Raw genomic sequence first — 21,474 nt, 5'->3', positions numbered from 1 at the left:
AGCTTGAAGCCAACTCATAAAATTCCTGAACAACAAGTAGGTGAGTAAGCAGGATATGATATATAATTTTCACATGGTAGGGGAAAGAAAGTTAAATTTAAATTATTTTTTTAAAAAAAAAAAAAAGGAAAAAAACGAAGAAGATAATACTAATTAACTATAAAGAAAATTTTATTGAAAAACCATGGTTTGTTGAAACTCACTTTCTCAAATACTTCTCCAACGGGATATTAATGATGCTTTCTGGACCAGATTATTTTACCCTATAATTTGAGAGTACACGAATTCAAGTTATACGAAATCTTATGCAAAAAGAAAGCAGATCTCAGGGATGATACCATGGTAATCACCTTGATTGGCGGACAAAACTACTTAATGTAGTTGGGAGGACCGGACACCCGCGGAGGAGCACGGCCCCGGCGACAAACCGGGGCCACGGGGAAAGTTTCCCAAAAGTGTTCACGGGGCCCCACAGGTTTTTGTGGTCAGAAAGTGTCGGGGTCGCAGATCCGGACTCGTGTTTATGTAGTACAAAAGACACCCTGAAACATGCAGAACTAAAAATGAATTTCAGCTACAATGGAACTTACAAACTATAGAGGCTAGATCCAGATCTGATAGGGCAAAATGATATGTGTTTGAAAGAAAACTACCACATAAATAATTATCTATGCAGTCAATCCAAGACTCTTTGTTTGAAATAAAACTGAAGAAGATGGTTCACTGCTATGACCAACACAAGTGTGATGTTCCCTCAACTAGAAGCTAGTAGCACTAACTCATCAAATATCAGTTTGAAAATCTAGTAAGTGTTTCAACTCCAGAATATGAATGAGTTTTCATATGAGTAAGAAAATATCAACATGAATTTTTATCTACACAATTTCAATTAGCAGAGACTCAAGGCAGCTTTCGGAATGGCCTCAATTATCAGCTGATCAATCACAATTAGTCGTATTTAACGTTGTAATTAAAAGTTGTAAGAGAAAGATACTAATGAATTTCTAACATTACCCAATCGAGCTGGACTCTGCGAGGATACTTCATTCAATGTTTCTGATAATCACTCCATTTCCTCATCCATGGTGCTTCCGTAGTGTCATTATCTGCTGTGTACTTGCTTGCATAGTTTTAACCTCTTGTTGCTTCACCCTCTCTTGTTTTGTGGGCCATTTTTTATTGACATTTTTGTTAGCGGCCTAAACTACCACACTAGTTGTGATTCTTCTTCGACGTAGATCATGGTTGAGCTATTGGAAATCTGAGAATGGGATATTTGCGCATTTGGCTGTAAAGCAAATTCATTGAGAACTGAATAAGCAACAAATTTATCCAAAAATAAGCAACAATACATTGAGATTGACTGACATTCATGGGAAAAAATTTATGCAAATTGAAGTGATGCCACTAACGCCGAGAAGGATTCGTAAATGGGAGACGAAAATGCCATCCCAGATGAAAACCAAATAAACAACAATAGATAGAGATTTAAGGGAAAGAATTTATACAAATTGAACAGTGCCCGTAACACGGGACAAAAATACCATTCCAGATGAGGGAAAAGACACAAAGTGGGTGGCTGCCTCCAAGGCCCAAGTCTCTTCTGAGGTTTTGAATGCATGGAGGATATCCTCCATCAATGTTCTTATTTTATTACTTTCGCAATTTTGTCTATATTCCTTGAAAGCGTAATCATGTAGTCCACTCTAAGCAGTAATGGCCATATTCCACTATTTGGTTTTCAGAACTATGTAAGTCCGATTCCTTGAGTTCTTCCTACTCTTTTAATGAATATTGTGTTTTTTTATTTTAATTTTTAGTATGTCAATAGGATTGGTAACCTCTTAGGAGATTTTTTGGCAAAAGGTAGTATTTTTGTTTATCTCGAATCTGATGGTTGTCCCCACTTGCTTCTTTGTAAATACTTTGGCTTGACTTCAGGAGAATTACCTAACAGAAATCAATATAAATGTTTTCTTGACAAAAAAATATTGACTTAAAAATTTAATGCAACCATCAGAAATTGTAGAGTTCTGAAGCTAGTAGGTTCTGTTCAGACCTAGAATGGAGTTAATATAGTTAAAGGATTTTAGAGGAATACAACAGTAGGGCTTATGGTACGCTTTTTCATATGATTTCAACTCTCTCCAAAATTTGAAGGCCATTAACCCCATGGGTGACTCAATTGGTAAAAAAAAGCAGCACCTCCAAGCAAGATGTTAGAGTTCTCATCCCTTAGGGTCAAGGACAATGCCCTACTTTATATTATGTGATACCCTCCATCCCAAATATGTATAAAATCACCCCCACGATTCAAATGCCAACCTGTCCTCGCAAGCTCTCGCAACTCGTCCATTGTTCTTAAGTGAAAATTTGCTCGTCTATTAAAGAGAAGCAAAATAGATTTTGTTGTAGTTTATACTCCTGTTGTGGAATTACAATCCTATAATACATACGAGCCTGCATCGGAAAAGGAAGGAAGTCAATCTCACGCAATTGCGAACTCCCCACCACCCTTGCATAAGATTGTTCTCCACCTCATGTGGCACGATCATCATTGACATCCACTCCGAGGTAAGGATGTTTCAGGAAGAAAAAAACTACTCTTTCTTCCTTCCTTTTTTTTTTTTTTTTGACCGAGGGGTTGGGGGGTAAAACACAGTCCTTCAGACACCAAAAAAACCCCAACACTCAACTCCCCTCACCTAGTTGTTCTAATTCATTTCTTTCCGCACAACAACATACCTCTCAAATTTGCCGGAAAAAAAAGAAGCACAGTAGCATTCGCAGAACTTAAGTCTCTTTAAATTCAGATTACTTAGTTTTCAATTATATATCCGCTAAAAGTTAAATTAAATAAAGAATTATTACAATTAAACCTACGTAAAATTCTCTTTAAAAGGAAGATTATTGTCACAATAATTTTGGTACACATTACACAATATCTGAAGTGATCTTAATTTCATTTGATTTCCTACCATATCAGGATTAGGATAACCTATCTCGGCAACAATTCCCAGCTAAAATCTGGGCAACAATCCCCAACTAGAACCTTCATATCTATCCAAGTCCGATTTGATTCCGTTCCTTGAAATCTCAGACTCAATTGCACCAATCGTTGAGGAGCATTTAAAGCTTTCTTCCCCACCATTTCTTAACCAAGCCTCCTGCACCTGCAAGACGTACACCAAATCTCGCAACACTTCATCCATTGTGGGTCGATTCTTCCACTGGTTTTGGGATGTAGAACCCAGATGAGAATTAAAATCAGACTCGAGCTCAAGAGAAACTGTTGACTCAGATCCATAGATGCTCCAGTCACCTTGGAGGCATTTCCGTGCAATATCAAAAAATCTATTGAATGATTCTAGTGAGTAGTTTCCTTCAAGTCGTAGGTCCACAATGGTCTCAAGTGATCTCTGTCTTTCACGCTGAAATGCCCATTTTGTTAGGTTGCACTGATCTTCTGGTAGATTTCTATCAAATGCTGATCGACCACAAACAACCTCAAGCATAACTACACCAAAAGAGAAAACATCAGTTTTTTAACTCCAATGTCCATGGGATAAGTATTCTGGAGCTAAATATCCCATGGTTCCTGCTACAGCGGTACTAACATGATGGGTACATTCTGGTGCAGGACCTGTTCTTGATAATCCAAAATCTGCAATTTTTGGTACGAGGTTCTCACCCAATAATATGTTGCGTGTCTTAATATCCCTATGGACTATACCACATTCTCCAAATGAGTGGAGGCAGTGTAGCTCACGAGCAACACCTATGCAAATCTCTAATCTTTGCTTCCATGTCAATGGTGGGTAACCATTCTCACACAGATGATTCCTGAGACACCCATGCGCCATATACTCATACACAATAATCAGCTCATTCTTTTCCTCGCAAAACCCAATTATGGAAACCAAGTTTTCATTGCTGAGACTTCCATTTTCCATATGCTCATACACAAGCATCTCTCTTTCAAATTCCTCTTGACTTTGTGGAGAATGCACATGCCGGCGCTTGACTGCAGCCACAGTACCATCAACAAGTTTCCCCTTGTAAACTTTTCCAAAGCCACCCACTCCAATAACCAGTAAGCTGTCAAAATTATTTGTTGCAGCTTGAATCTCTGATATTCTAAATCGCTTACCAGCTCTATCGGCAACTTTGGAGCCAATTGGGTTCGAATATCCTTTGGTGAATCTAGATATTTCAGCTAGAAAAATCCCTAAGGGTGTGAAATGCTCATTACCAACTCTATTATTGGTTGTAGAGGCATTTAGATCCAACAAGCATCCTTTGAAGACTCTAGATGCTTTAGCAACAATGCTGTTATTTCCCATGTTTCCATGACCTGGTGCACGCAGATCAAGGGAATTATTCCTTCTTTTTATACGTAAAGTTGCAAGATTGGAGATAGAAGCTTTACCTGATCTCAATTTCCGTAACGTGCTTTTCCACTCTTGTTTGCATCTTATGTCCCACAAGTGAGACCCCAATACCTCTAGAGTTGAAGGCAATCCTCTAGAATAACGTGCCACACCATGGGAAAGCTTCACATAATCTCCAGGAGGTTCTTTCATCGAAAAAGCATGCAAACTGAATAGCTGTAGAGATTCCTCATTGTCCAGCTCTGTAGGCCAATAGATTTTATCCTCAGCAATTTTAGCCACCTTTAAGATATGTTTGTATCTTGTAGTTATTATGACTTTGCTTCCTGGACCAACCCAATTGTGCTCGCCAACCAACGCAGCTACTTGTTCTTTGCTGTCCACATCATCGAGTACAAGAAGAACATTCTCTTTGCAGAGCATGCGTTTAATTACTCTTTTTCCTCGATGATAATGGCTTATGTCAAAGTCCACTTTGAATATATCTTTAAGAAGCCTTTTCTGTAAAGATGCAAGACCCATGCATTGCATTGCCTGCTTGCTGACATCTGAAATAAAACTGTGCCGATTGAATTTTGGAAGGATGTGGTTATAGAGAGCCTCAGCAATGGTTGTCTTCCCAATTCCTTGAGAACCACATATTCCCATGAATTGAACATCATTGGAATCCATACTTAGTAAGGATAACACATCACCTATGCGTTTATCCATGCCAACAGCATATTTACATTCATCTAACTGGGTGCTACTGACCAGCTCATCTGACACCCTTTTTACGATTGATTCAAATACCTTTGCTTGATTCCTGCAATCATTTAATAACCAGAAAAAATTACAGCAATTTGCAATGATAAGAAAACACCAAGTAAAAAAATATATTAAGTTTTTTAATTTTTTTACATGAGTCCCCTCCATTTTCATAGAAAACAGGCATAACTCCTCCAAAATCAAAAGCTTACAAAGACCCCCACCAAACTTGACATCGTTAGAAGAATATTAAAGATAAAAGCATAATTACTATTTTACCCAGAAGATTAAGTTATATAAAAGATAAAAAAACTAATTATAAACTTACAAACTTGCCCTCCCTCTATTTTCATCTCCATCATTCACCTCAGCAGAGAAATGTTTTTGTGAGGTGACTTGAGGAAGGAAAGGAGAGTGGAGAAAGAGAAAAGACAAGAAAAAAGAGGTCTAAAGGACCATGGAGGCCCTGATTCTTCCATCAAAACCAAGTTCAAAAAGATTGTTCTTCAATGAACTCCACAAACAATTAATGTTCCTTTCTTCTTGTATTCTTGAAAACTCACTACATCCTTAGTTGCAAGAGAGATCTATATGCAAAAGATTCATAATTTAGTCAAAAAAAAATCTGGGATCAGACCTTTTAGGTATGTCATTGAAGATCTTGCAAAGTCTTTTGCACTTGAAAAATAGTTACTAGTTTTCGGTAAACCAACACAAAGAAAACCGACAACTTCATGAGACCATTGGTTTGCAAGTTTACCGAGACTGAGGATTTCATACATCATGTACTTTTACTCTCGAAGAGGTCATTTCAAAGGATTGTAACTAGAGGGGAATTGGGTGTAGTGATTGATAGGAAGTGAAAATGGAGATTAGATGTTGATGCTTTTAGGCTAGTTAGTATGTTGCTTTCTTTAAGACTTTGTTCGCCCCCACCACTGTGTGCAAGAGGGTTACAATGGTATAGCCTCCCAGGATACAAGAAAGCCCCAACAAAAGTTGCTCATCAGATTTTTGTTGTCTTGCCTTACACTAATTGATTTGAATAGAGAGTATTTATAAACAAAGAAGAGCACGTTTCATGAATGAAGGGGTACCCATTAGCAATTAACTGCCTATTATATAAGTTCATGACTCTATACAGACATGTAACTCTTTATATAAACACATCCATACATGATCAAATCTGAATCGTTGAATCGTTCAGCCATATGACCCGATGGTTCAGATTGATTAGATGTATCAATGTCAATAATCATTTATTACAGCTAGATTACTAATGTTAATCTAACCGATGGATCAACTTGGATTCATATGGATCAAGCTCCATCAACCCTGATCTACTGTTGATAAAATGTACAGTTTAGATCTATTCACAATTCCGATAAATGCATTTTCAAGAAGTGTGTTTCTAAGAAATGCATGTTTTATATCCAAAGTGACTTGCTGACAACTCAGTTGAGAAGTCCATGCTTCGTATCTGACAATTCATAGTCGAGATGACCATGCTTTGTATCATCTCTGGAATGTGTCTATCGCCAAGTGTATAATCTAGAGACTAAATTCCTAGAAGTGCCAATGTAAAGCAAGCAACTAAGTTGAACCCAGTTTGACTCATATCCATATGATTTATTTTATTATATGCAAAATGTTACAACAGAAGGAATATGCTGCCTGAAAGTACCATAGCTAATCACACATCCGATTAAGACTTCAAATTGATTTTATAGCTTGAATGAGATTATCTTCTCCAACAATGGAAGAAAGCAAGGAAGAAGAAGGGTCACCCATCTCTATGAGTATAGTTCAACTTTAAAAATAGAATTCAAGATGATGGGTATTGTGGTCATTTTAACCCTATAGGAATAATATGGTCTTAGCAAAAAATTAATTTGTACTTAAATAATTAATTATGTACAATCACTAACATTGTGAAGGATGGATGGGGTCTATGTAATGTTTTGAATCTGGGAGAGGTGCACCAGTGCCTTATTTCCGATAGAAATAGAGGGTCCTCATTGTAAAAAATTCTAAATTTTTTTTTTCAAATGCAAAGCCATAAAAAATAAATATTAGCAAAAATTGATTACATGTACAAATTGGAAATATACAGTCTTGCTTGGCGTGCTACAATATGAAACGTATTATAAAGTGACCATACAAACGGATTCTAGAGTACGGGATGAAAAATCGATCTTGATATCTCGCTGAGCTTAAATAAGGTCTGGGCTCAAAATTTCTGCTCTGAAAGTTAGTCAGGGTGCCCCAAGACTAGGTTCAAGGTCATGTTTCAGTTGAGCGTTTGACTTGGATGGAAATTCATCTAAAATAAAAACATTAGCTGAGGTACTGTGACAGCATACATTTACCCTAGGGAGTCTATGAAATACTTCTAGTGATAATTACCATAAACAATTGAGAAGTTGCTAGAAAGCATGTAATGGGCTAATGAATAGATAATCTATTAATCCTTTTCCCAACCCCCCTTCACACAAAAAAAAAAAAAAAAAAAATCCAAAAAATCTTAAATACAATAGCGAGACTTGCTTCACACAAGAAAGAATAAATTTAGGGGATTGAAGCTTACTTGGTCTTGTTGATCACTTCTCCTTTCAAACTTCCTATGACTTTCAAAGCTTTCCTCCAAGTCTCTACTATATGGGATTCAAAATTCTTTTCATGTCCCCGAAATGCTTCTTCAAAGCTTCCACTTTGACTCCGAACATGGGACGGCTCAATATCAAAGAATATGGGTAAGACTAATTGTCCGTTAGTTTCATGGCAGTGAAGAATCGGAGAAAGTTCCATCAGACACCATTTGCTATCTGCATAACGTGGAGAGAAGACAGGGATGGAGATTTTGGAACCATTAATTGCTCTAAGGCAGGCTGGTCCAATGGCTTCTCCAGTCCAGATCTTTTCACTATCTATAAACACGTTGATTCCTTTGTCTTTCATAACTATGTTGAGGATGCTTGTGAAGTTATTTCGAGTATCTTCTCCTCTAAAGTTAAGGAACACATCGTAACTAGAAAAACCAATTGTAAAAGTGAAACTAGGAGAAGTTTCATCTATTGGCATCATGCTTGCAGTTGTAGAGAAGAGAATGTTCTCAAAAGGTGTTCTTGTTCTTTTCTTGCAAGAAACTCTTCTGAGTCTCTTGGTTATATATGGAAGCTATATATTCAGCTTCAGTGCTTACTGCTTAGCCTTCAAAGGAAAGTACTGAGCTTCTTTCGTGCATCTGCCTTGCAAGGGAGGCGTGTTAATGGGAAGGTAAATTGAATTATAGGAAAGAGAAAAAAGGCCAGGGTTTTTCCCTTCGAGTTAGGGTTTCGTCTTCCTTGCAGCGTTTGGCATCTTCACCGCTGATCTAGGATTCTACTGTAACTTTTGGTTACTTTTTCGATCGCCATGGTTGGTGTGCAGAGGTGGCCATGGTTGGGCCCTGATTTCTTTTCCCTTTGGTAATCGACACCATGAGGGTATAAATCTTTCTCCGTTTCGAGGAGTTCCTTCCCAACATCTCCAATGCACTAAACTTTCTTCTTCCTCCTCTTAACGGTTAGTACAGGGGTTTGTTTTTCTTGCTTGTTCCATCTCTTCTTTGACTTTGCGATGTTAGCTAGTAACCGCGGTGCAAATTAGTTCATGGTTTCATCACTCTACATCTATGGGTTATTAATTTCAAATGAAATCGAGTGGTGCTAAAGAATCGTTGGAAGATGATCTCTAGCAGTGTTCATTCTTGACGGTAAGATTGTTGCTGATGGTAAGTTTGTAAGACTCCACTCAGCCGAGTCGCTCGGATTTCTTCACCCGGTATTTCTTCACTGCTTCTAACCATAACATTTCCATATCGGCGTTTGCATATTGTGTATTTTATTTTTCCCGATGCTTAGTTCTATTATCCTTTTATCACTTGTGATTAACCAAAATAGGTTAGTTGGTCGAGGGAGAACATGGGTAACCTTCAAGGAAAATTTTGAACAAGAGATGAGGGCTTTAGTCTCAACCGCCGAGGGCTTGGTCACCCCTCGACTGGAAGGAAATTAAAGCTAATCTTAGAAAATTTAGACCATCTTTGTGTTCATTTCGAAGTCAAAAGCAATATGTTATGTCCTAGAACGGTTTGCAGCCGTTGGCTTTGATCACTTTTCTTTGTTCCTCCTTCCTCCGATTGTAGTGGTCTTCTTTTGTGTTGGGAATCGCCATCTCTTTGGATATCATGTGGTCTTCAAACTGGTGTATACATACTCTTGTGTACAATAACTTAATGAAATGGAATATGACTTTTGTTTACATGAGTCCATATTCCCACTAAGGAGAACCAATGGACACACTCACAATCTTGCAAACTTCATTGATGATGCATGGGTGATTGGTGGGGATTGGAACTCTTATCTTTCTTCACATGACAAGGTAGGGGGATTAACACTTAGAAATAGTAGATTATTTGATTTTCAAAACTCACAAACAGCTCAAATCGATCCCTATTCAAGCTCATGGATCGAAAACCACTGGTGTAATAAACAAAGAGGAAGCAGGAGAGTGGAAGGTCTTATTGAGGGTTTCTAGCCAATCCCTATGGACTCCCAATCCGAAGCTTTGTTCAACATATCATCTTTACTAAACTGATCACAGGCTCTTCATTTGATCCTCGAAACAAAATTCAAGAAACCTTCGGGTTTGAAAAATTTTGGTTATTAGAGCCCACTTCTTTGATCTTGTCAATCAATATTGGAATATTCCATTGAGAGGCTCTCCCTCATTTCGGTTAGTCACAAAACTAATACCTCAGGAAATTATACTTATGGAACAAGTCACGTTGGAGACTACATAAAGAGAATCTCAAATTAGATTGGATATTGAAGCTCTTATGAAATATCCTCCTAATTTAAGAGATACATCGTGGGAAATTAGAGAAAATCACCTTGGTGCTCTTGATTAACCTAAATCAAATCAGCACTAAATGGCAACAAAAATCAAGAATTCAATGGAACCTATATGGTGATAGAAATACTCATTTCTTTCATCTCACAACTATGAAAAGAAGAGCCGAAAAGAATCAAATGTCTTAATTTCAAGGAAGCTCCCTTCATGATCGAGTGAAATTGAAGAAGCTTCATAAATCATTTCAAAGAGCTACTCATCATCCAATCGTCTTTGAAGACTCCTACTTTGAGCCATCCAAAACAGAATCAACTCGGATCATATTCAGCTCTTGTCCAAACCTTTCACCGAAAGTGAAATATTTGAAGCACTGCAGATCTCTAGTCCGAAATCACCGGCCGATGGCTTCTCCAAGTGGCTTCTTTCAATCCAGTTGGAGCTTGTGCAAATCTGATCTAATTGAGCATGTAAAACATTTCTTTGACACTGCTCCTTCAGACAAATCAATCAAACATTCATTTCTCTTATCCCCAAAGTTGATGTTCCAACCGTCAATGAATTCAGGCCCATTAGCTTATGTAATGTTACATACAAAATCATTTCTAAGCTAATGGTGAGCAGAATCAAATTGATCTTGCCCCATCTCATTTCTTTCAATCAAAATGGTTTCATAAAAGGCGACATATTCAAGACAACATTTTGATTGGCCATGAAATCATGCACAAGATAAATCAAAGGAAAAAAGGGAAGAAAGGCATAATGGCTATCAAGCTTGATATGAGTAAAGCTTTTGGAGAATGGAATGGTCATTTGTGGAGAGAGTTCTTAAAGCTTATGGATTTCCTTTAAATTGGATTAAGTGGATCATGTTCGCATAACCACCCTCAATTCTCCATCCTTATCAATGGTAAACCCTCTAGATTCTTTCACCCCTTTAGAGGTCTAAGACAAGGAGACCCTCTATCTTCTTATCTTTTTGTTCTATGTGGGAACTACTCTCAAGTCACTTAGAAAAAGCGATTAAGCAAGAAGATTAGAGGTATTAAACTGCAAGGGAGGAGAAAGCATTTCACACTAGCTTGCTGATGACCTCATTCTATTTGGTCAAGCAACTATCTCTGAAGCTAACCAATTTCCGAAGGTCATAAATAAATATTGTCTAGCTTCGGTCAACAACTAAATAGACAGAAAAGCGAGCTCATTACAGCAAGAGCACTCCAAACCAAACTAGAAATCTTCTTGCTGAAAAGTTCAATATCATTCCTACTCGATCTTGACATCTATCTCGGCATCCCATTGTTTAGTGGAAAGATCAAGCAACATCATTGTCAAAATCTTATTCAAAGAGTGAATCTTAGACTGAGGATGGAAAGCAAAACTCTTAAGCTCAGGGCAAAACAGTTCTTATTCAATCAGTCACACAAGCTCTTCCTCTCACTACATGTCATGTTTCATCTTACCAAAGAAAATCCTCAATGAGTTGGACTCTTCCAATAGAAATTTCTTTTGGTCAAATGGAGAAAAATCTCACTTTCACTCCATCAACTGGAACACAATTTGTAAACCTAAGAGATTGGGAGGTCTTAACATCAAAAATATGGAAATGTGGAATCTTGCTCTTATTGCTAAAAGAGCTTGGGAACTTATAATTGGTAAGCAATCACTTTGGTACAAATTAATGAAGGAAAAATACTTCAGAAATTGTAACTTTCGCAAGCCACGACTCCTATTAATGCATCATGGGGATGGAGATCCATTATCAAAGTAAAAGACTTGATGCTACCGGCATTATGCATATGGTTGGCAATGGCAATAACATCAATCCATGGATGGATAGATGGATCCAGATACTCCAGCTCTTCAAGCTCCACTGCCACTTCCAGGTGAGTCCCCTAACCTAGTATCTTCCTTTATAGATACTGAAACAACTAAATGGAATGAGGACAAGGTCAGAGATTGGTGGCCGAATGATTTGGCAGAAAAAATTCTTAGCATTCCATTATCATTATTGAGTTGTCAAGACAAAATTATGTGGGAGAAAACATCAACTGGCATTTTTACAGTTGCTTCAGCTTATAGATTTTTTTCGGAAAATCATAATCAAAGTCCTTCAATACCATGGCTTGTCTTATGGCACCTCCCACTGCCTCCCAAAGTAATTCATTTTGTTTGGAAACTGCTACATGGAAAGCTCCCCACACCCGCTCTTTTATCTGAAAGAGGGTGTAGAATCAATGATATTTGCTCACTCTGTTCACAAGAAAGGGCCACTACTAATCATATCTTTCTTCATTGTCACTTTGCCAAACAGGTATGGTCAAAGCTCAGAATTTGTTGGTGGAATCAATCCACAAATCTTATAGATCAGATTTCTCAGTGGTTAAATTTAGCAAGAAGAAACAATTCAGCATTGGAGGAACTCATACAACACTTACTCATGCTGTGGCACATTTGGATGGCTTTCAATAATGCTGTTTACTCTAGACCAGTGAGTAATCCATATCATATATGGAGATCTGCTCGATCAACAGCTGCAGAGCATCTAGCCCTTCATCAGCATAGCAAATCAAGAAAAGAGTTCAAAAGCATTAAATGGAGTGCACCTCCTTTGCATTACATCAAAATCAATGTTGATGGATCTGCAATCAGCAAGGGTTCCAACAAGCTTTCGTGGGATTTGGTGGTATTGCTCGTGATCACTTGGGTCACACTCTCTTCACCTCTTCCGAAAGGAGGAAACTCACAAGCCATTCAAATGGAAGCTGCTGCAATTCGAGAAGGTCTAAAGCGGCTATCTCTCTCAATCTAAAGCAAGTAATTATTGAAAGTGACAATGAAGTGTTGTTAATCGATTAACAAGAAGTGGAGACTCCACCTTGGAAGATCGGTCATTATATACATGATATCTTCAGCCTTTCCTCTCTGTTTGATGTTTTAATTGTAAATCATACTCATAGAGAAGGCAACTCGAGCGATAGATTAGCTCTATGGCGCTCTCGGGCATCTTATTTTTCGCTCTCTCCCCCCCCTTTCGTCTTTGGCTTTTGCACTTTGATGTAATTGGTACTTTGTATCCCAGGGGTTTCTTTTAAATGAATAAAGCTCTTCACCAAAAAAGACAAGAATCCGGCGGCTTCTCCATGGCAGAGAGACTTACATTGAACCCAAGAATTAGAAACACGAACAAATTCTTATTACCAATTCTGTTATTAGTGGTTGCAGATGCATTTAGATCCAACATACATTCTCCAAAGACTTTGGATGATTTAGCAACATCGTTGCTAGTTCCCATGTTCTATGACCTGGTGGACGCAGACCAAGGGAATAATTCATTCCTTCTTCTGTATGTAGAGATGCAAGATTGAAGGTAGAAGTTTTATCTGATCTCAATTTTTGTAATGTACTTTTCCACTCTTCTTTGCTTCTTATGACCGATAAGTGAGACCCTAATACCTCTAGAGTTAAAAGGCAAATCCTTTAAAATAATGTGTCACATCATCAAGAAAAAGCTTTAGACAATTTTCAAGAGGTTCTTTCATTGAAAAAAGTATGCTAACTGAATAGCTGTAGAGATTCCTCATTGACCAGCTCTTAAGCCAATAAATTTTATCCTCCGTAATTTCAGCCACCTTTAAGATATGTTTGTATCTTGTAGTTATTATGTCTTTGCTTCCCGAGCCAAACTAATTTAGCTCGCCTACAGGGGCGGAACGAGAATTCAATGGGGGGGGGCGAATAATGGAAGTCCAGATTAGGGAAGCACCAATACTATTTCGCCATACATATTGTGTGGGTCTCATTAGGGTCCCACCTATGACTTTTTTTATTAAAGATAATTGCAACATTTATAATGGATAAGAAAACACCAAGTAAAAAAAATTAAATTTTTGTATTTTAACATAAGTCCCCTCCATTTTCAATGAAATTGGTGTGTACCTCCCCAAAACCAAATGCTTACAAAGACCCCCTCCAGCCTGAAGGGACCACAGAAGAAACCTAATCACTCATCTGACTAAAATTTCAAAACTCATAAAGTAACCCCGCTTGCCATCTATAATGAAATTATATACAAATTTTGTACGAAAATTAACGAACGTTTTTAAAAGAAATTTTGATTATAAAACTATTATTGACAATTTTTCATAAATGAACTTGTTCAGGAAGTTCAATTCTAGAAATTGGTTCCCCTTATTCCTGATGTGGGTCCTACAATCCATCTAGAATCTAGATGGACTGTAAGCTTTGCAATCGTATTTAGTGAATGCCATGGCGTATATTCTAATCCTAATAAAACAAAAAGAGAATCACTAGAGCTTATGGAATTGGGACAAGTGAAGATTGAGGAAAAATGGAAAATAGTTGTTGGCAGAGATGAGGAAGTCAATGAGGGTCAAAAGGTGGCCACAAATTGATTTTATAGTTTGAATGAGATCATCTTCTCCAACAATGGATTCCGAGCATGTCTGCTATCATCAATCAGGTTCTTGTCCAATGGTGAAAGAAAGCAAGGAAAAATATGGGTGAAGGAATTTCCCTTCACCCATCTCTACGAGGGTAATTCAACTTTAATTTTGGTAAACAATACACAATATCACCCAATTCCTTACAATTTCTCAAGTGATTTTAATTTCATTTGATTTCCAACCATATCGGGATTAGGATACCCTATCCGATAAGAGCAGAGAGATATTGGGTGACAAATAGAATAAACGAGCTAGGAAAGAAGACGATACAGAGAGTTAGGACTTAATACTTCATAGCTTCATTCATTCACTGTTCGTCCCTTTATCAACGGCAATCCCTAATCCCTCATGGGCAAACAAACAAATATGCAATTGCAAACATGTTAGGGATACAGTGCCTATTTGCAGTGAAATATGGAAGATAATGCAATCAAAGAAACAAGACACACGGATTTTACTTGGTTCCGTCTTAAAGACCTACATCTAAGGATGAGTACAAAGACTCATCAAGTATTGCACTAATCAAGATCAGAGAAAAAGGTTACATCACTATATCTACTCACAAGAGCTCACAAGACATGAACCAAGAGATACAACACAAGCAAGATAAAAATACACCTTGAACATGTAGACCTGCTGCTCTCTTCAACGCCCAACTAAGGAACAATAAGCACCAGTGCCTTCTATGAGTTATGAAGCCTTAAAACTCAAGTATCTTCAAGCTTGAGCACTTCTCTTGAGCAGTCGCAGAGCACCTCCAACGAAGAACAGAGAACATAACCCTCTCTCTCGTAGAACCAGGACAGCAAAGAATATGTCAAATGAACTTAACCCTAAAGCATAAGATAGGATATATATGGTTACCAAAAAAAAAAAAAAAGGATATATACTGCTGAGCAGAGAGAGTATAATACCTTTACAACCATTCACGTTAGACTCTTATATCCCCAATACATATGAAATGACACATATGACCCTAGACTACTATATTACAACAAAACAGAAAGCAAATAACAGAAAAAGAAACTTCAGCAATTCTTCAACTCTAAGAGCTGCTAATCATCAGCAACCTCCCGCGACTAATTTGTTTGGAAGTCCCTCAGGAACGACGGCATACATCTGCTCTGAATCGCTTGGCGGGGATTCTCCACCTGAGTCACCTTCCCTGTTGCCTCGTGGTTTCCATGCGGCCTTGCAAGGGTATTCACTATCTCGGCAACAATTCCGAACTAAAATCTTCATATCTATCCAAGTCCGATTTGATTCCGATCCTTCTTGAAATCTCAGACTCAGAGCTTTCTTCCCCACCATTTCTTAACCAAGCTTCCTGCAGCCGCAAGACGTACACCAAATCTCGCACCACTTCACCCATTGTGGGTCGATTCTTCCACAGGTTTTCAAATTTAGAATTCGGATGAGAATTAAAATCAAACTCAGGCATAGAAACTGTTGACTCAGATCCATAGACGCTCCAGTAACCTTCAAGGCAATTCCGTGCAATATCAAAGAATCTATTTAATGATTCTAATGAGTAGTTTCCTTCAAGTCGTGAGTCCACAATGGTCTCAAGTGATCTCTGTCTTTCACGCTGAAGTGCCCATTTTGTTAGGTTGCGCTGATCTTCTGGTAGATTTTTATCAAATGCTGATCGACCGCAAACAACCTCAAACATAACTACACCAAAAGAGAAAACATCAGTTTTTGAACTCCAGAGTCCATGGGACAAGTATTCTGGAGCTAAATATCCCATGGTTCCCGCTACAACAGTACTAACATGATGGGTAAATTCTGGTGCAGGACCTGTTCTTGATAATCCAAAATCTGCAATCTTTGATACAATGTTATCACCCAATAGTATGTTGGTTGTCTTAATATCCCTATGCACAATACCACATTCTCCCAATGAGTGGAGGCAGTGTAGCCCACGAGCAACACCTATGCAAATCTTTAATCTATGCTTCCATGTCATTGGTGGGTAACCACACTCACACAGATGATTCCTGAGACTCCCATGTGACATATGCTCATACACTATAATCAGCTCATTGTTTTCCTCGCAGAACCCAATTATGGAAACCAAGTTCTCATTTCTGAGACTCCCATTTTCCATATGTTCATACACAAACATCTCTCTTTCAAATGCTTCTTGACCTTGTGCAGACTGCCGATTCCTGCGCTTGAATGCTGCCACAGTGCCATCATAAAGTTTACCCTTGTAAACATTTCCAAAACCACCAGATCCAATTACCAATGATTTGTCAAAATTATTTGTTGCAGCTTGGATTTCTGATATTTTGAATCGCTTACCAGCTCTACGGATCACCTCGGAGCCCATTGGGTTTTTGGTGAATTTAGATATTGCAGCTTGATAAATCCCTGAAAGTGTGAAGTGCTCATTACCAACTCTATCATTGGTTGCAGAGGCATTTCGATCCAAAATGCATCCTTTGAAGACTCTGGATGCTTTAGCAACAATGCTGCTATTTCCCCTCTTTCCATGACCAGGTGATCGTCCACCAAGGGAATTATTCCTTCTTTCTGGACGTAAAGATGCAAGATTGGAGATAGAAACTTTACCCGATCTCAATTTTCGTACCGTACTATTCCACTCTTGTCTGTTTCTTATGTCGGACAAGTGAGACCCCAATACCTCTAGAGTTGAAGGCAATCCTCTGGAATAACGTGTTACATCACGGGAAAGCTTCGTATAATCTCTAGGAGGTGCTTTCATTGAAAAAGCATGCAAACTAAATAGCTGTAGAGATTCCTCATCGTCCAGCTCTATAGGCCAATAGATGTTATCCTTATCAATTTTAGCCACCTTTAAGATATATTCATTTCTTGTAGTTATGATGACTTTGCTCCTTGGACCAAACCAATTGAACTCCCCAGCCAACGCAGCTACTTGTTCTTTGCTGTTCACATTATCAAGTACAAGAAGAACATTCTCTTTGCAGAGCATTTTTTTAATCACTCTTTTTCCTCTATGATGGTCACTTATGTAAAGGTAATCTTCTTTGAAGATGTCTTTAAGAAGCCTCTTCTGTAAAGATGCAAGACCCCTGCATTGCATTTCTTGTTTGCTTACATCTGAAATAAAACTATGCCGGTTGAACTTTGGAAGGATGCGATTATAGAGAGCCTCAGCAATGGTTGTCTTCCCAATACCTTCTGGACCACAAATTCCTATGAATTGAACATCATTGCAATCCAAATTTAGTAAGGATAATAGATTACCTATGCGTTGATCCATACCAACAGCATAATTACATTCATCTAAGTGGGTACTACTGACCAGTTCATCAGACACCCTTTTTACGATTGATTTAATTACATTTGCATGATCCCTGCAATCATTTAATATCCAAAAAAATAATTAAAATGCAATTTAAATAGGTCAGAAAATACCAAGTAAAAAATAAATTACATTTTGTTTTTGAATGCATAGCTATAAAAGATAAATATTAGTGGAAATTGAGTACATGTACAAATTGGAATAAAATATATTATAAAGTAAGGTTATGACCATACAAACATACCCTAGAGTAGGGGGTGAAAACCGACCCTAAATCTCCCTGAGCTTTAATAAGGTATGGATAAAAATTTGCTCCCAAAGTTAATTGGGGTGTTGGGGGTGGGGTCAAGGTCATGTTTCAATGCGACTTGGTTGGAAATTAGTCAAAAATAAACACTATTAGGTGATGTACTATAACAACACACATTTACCCTAGCTAAAGAGTCTATGAAACACCACTAGTGATAACTACCATAAACAATTAGAAATTAGCTAGAAATCATGGAATGAACTAATTAATAGATAATCTTTAAATCTTTGCCCCAACCAAAAGAAGAAGAAAAAAAAAAGAAAGATACTCCATAAATCTTAAATATAATAGCAAGACTTGCTTCACACAAGGAAGAAAAAAAAATTAATGATGAGTTTTCTTAGTGCAATTGTGAAATCCCACCTAACCCTAACCTGGACACCCTATTTGTTTTGGATGAAAAAGAATTTGTTTGATGTTTGAACTTGAAGTTGGATCTTGAGTACAGTGTTGATATCTTTGGAAGGTCCTAGGAAGTCAGGTTAAGACCTCTCCCTTAGTGTAGATCCGAACACCCGAAGTAAAGGAAAAAGTCTTTGTGGGCCATCTCAATGGAAGACATGGTGTTTGAATCAAAACCCATGGAGATTGATGATGGGGTTTCCTTTTGGAAACATTTTCTGTTTTGGAAGTGAACTACATCTTAGCGTTGAAGAGTTTGGTTGCTGGACTTGGGCCTAGTTGGACATGTTTTGGAAGGTCCCGCAATGCTAGGTAAGTTGCTTGTTGAGTTGAGAGAAATCCCATTGAAAATCTTGAGGTTTGGAGCTTCAATTCCCTGATTTGGGCTTGCTGTCAGCCTGGGTCGACTGTTTGGGTTGACTGGGCCAATCGACCCACAGTGATAGGGGCTTAAATGTAAAATCTCTGATTTTAGGGTTTTTGAAGCTTTATTTAATGGGACTACGTGGTTTTTGGCCCCATTATGTTCCTAAGCCTCAAGTGAACATGAGAAGCCTTTCTCAAGCCCTCAGTTTGGTGTTGTGGAAGATTCTTTGCAAATTCTCAAGTTTTCCACCGATCATTCTTCATTAAAGTTAGTAATCACTCATAATCTTTCATTGATCTATTATTCTAATTGATTCCTTTTCATCTCTATGATTATGAAGATGGTTTTGTATCATTGCAAATATCTCTTCTTCAATCTATGTAGTTGTGAGTGAATCTCCATTCACTCCAATGCTTCTATGATCTACACAAATTGATTTTAAGAAGAAATCTTGTGAGATCTTCATGAATGTGTGATCATTCTATTTTTTTTTTTTAATTTCAAACCATGTTAGTTTCATTCCTATGTTAGTTTCTAACTATGATCTACTGTTATTATTCCTCTAGAGTGAATTCTCATTCTTTATAGCCTCTCTGTAGAATTCACGGACTGTTAGTTTTGTTTTAGGACTCTTGTTTAATTCTCACTCTATAGGACTCTTCTGGATGTATAGATTCCAATCAAAGGATTTTGGCAATTCGGCATATATATTAGGTAATTTTATTTACCATATGTGTTTAGTCCCACATCGGATGGAGCTAATGATTATATGGTTTATATATACATATATAGATCCTAAGTGGGGTGTATGCCGATAGAGAGTTAAGTGTGGATCATGTGCATGCACCGAGCTGGACCGAGTCGTGCGTGGTTGCAGTTGTGGTCCGTCAATCCTAATCTAACTAGGCCATGGGGCTCTATAATATTATTTATAATATTATATAAATAATATTAAGTGTCTATGATGGGACTTGGGGACGTGGGTCGTGGATCCAGAAAACCCGATTTTGGGTTTTGTTGTAGGGAGGTGTCTGATCATAGAGTCACAACTCTCTGAAGGTGACCTTACGTACAGATGTAGCTCTCTGAAGGAGTCCATGCGAGCATATAAATAGAGGTGAAGCTCTGAACAAAAGTCTCACTCTCATTTTGGTGAAAAAACAGAAATCTAGAGTTAGAGAAATTCCGTTTGTTTTCTTCATTCCTGTGCTGCTACCATCGTATCTCCTCAGCAAGTCGTATCTGTTGGAGTGCTAGCCTTCAGATCTAAGGAGTTGTTGTATCTTGGAGGTGAGAACGTCAAGGTCAAACCCAGTCTGCACTAAAGGGGGCGTTCAAATACCTTAAGGAAAAGTACTGTATGTATTGGCATTCTAGAATTCTATTTTTTTGATCATTGTTGATGTCTAAACTATGCTAGATAGTCTTAGACTATTGTTCTAGAGTTTCCCTTAAAATTTCGGCATGTTTTGAATCCTGGAAGTTGAGTTTTGGATCAAAATTCAGGTTCATGTTCCGTACTGTTCACTGGGTCGATTGCCCAATAGACCTAGCCAATCAGCCCATAGTGTTGTAGCTGAATTTTTGCTTTGTTTGCATCCGTTTCGACTCCAATCTTTTGGATTTCTTTCTTATGGTCTATACATGTTTGCTTAAGCTTGTTTAGGTGAATTTGGATTTGTTTTCTGATCTCTCACTTGAAGGTTATAGATTCAGAATTCGAGGTGAGTACGTTTACTCACAATATGCATATTTACATACTTATTATGATATGATTCGAATGCATGAGTTGGCTACTGCTGTTTTACTTTCTTTACATTATATTACTTCTGTAACTACAGTAGCATGTTCATATTGAGATTTACATATTAGAATTGATTGTTGAATAATGTGAATGTGATTGGACTATGATGTGAATGTGAATGTGATATGTATGGAATCAAGATATGATGTGAATGCCTAGGTTGTAGTTGTGGAATGGGAATGCCCTTTTGGCGTTTCTATCTTTGGACACCAGTGGAGGTGGTATGAGACGTTTTCTTATGGTGCTCTTTGGCGCTTTCTCTAACTACTGGTTGATATTCCTAGGGCATGTCTAAAAGTGTTTGGCTAGAAAACCCCTGTCAGATTTGATCCTATAGGAAGGGGAATTGAGACCGAGTGACTCGTGGCAGCAATAGGAATTTGTGGGCGCTCAAGGCTAGTAATCAACCCGTGAGAGGACATGAATCACATTGTGGGGGTCATTCATTAGTTGCGTTGCATGTGGTAGACTTGGGCTCGTGGGCGCTGGAGATTGCGAGAAGCATGAGAGTGCGCAAGAGCTTCTCGTTTACTATGTGTGGATGACCAATAAGGTTAAGAGTCTATGTAGCCAGGAAGGAGACGGTGACTCTAGTGGCAAAGGTACCGGAAAGGATCGCGGGAAGCGAGGAATGGACGTATCTTACCTTAAGTAGATATGACTCAGTAGATGACTTGCATTGGGCTAAGATTAACCCTGTACACACACCAATACTCAAACCAATGGTGATGTGAGAGAATGGTGACCTAAACCCCAGCCATGGAATGTCCGAGAAGGATGCAGGACCCAATTACCAATGGAG

General features: G+C 38.1%; 1 protein-coding gene across 1 annotated transcript in view; it reads right to left on the bottom strand.

Moving 5' to 3' along the window:
- Nucleotides 1-3,020: 3,020 nt before the first annotated feature.
- The window catches only part of LOC149005982 (uncharacterized), a 28,938-nt gene continuing 10,484 nt past the window's right edge, over nucleotides 3,021-21,474 (bottom strand). Inside the window, 4 exon segments of the mRNA XM_089136017.1 lie at nucleotides 3,021-3,235; nucleotides 3,323-5,196; nucleotides 7,726-8,223; nucleotides 15,703-17,841. Of these exon segments, the coding sequence (XP_088992143.1) occupies nucleotides 3,021-3,235; nucleotides 3,323-5,196; nucleotides 7,726-8,223; nucleotides 15,703-17,841 (4,726 nt within the window).

This window comes from Hakea prostrata, chromosome 9 (genome assembly GCF_041222555.1).
Source record: "Hakea prostrata isolate BN-2017 chromosome 9, UWA_Hpros_2, whole genome shotgun sequence".
Lineage (NCBI taxonomy): Eukaryota > Viridiplantae > Streptophyta > Magnoliopsida > Proteales > Proteaceae > Hakea > Hakea prostrata.
This window is presented reverse-complemented; position numbering and strand designations above follow the sequence as displayed.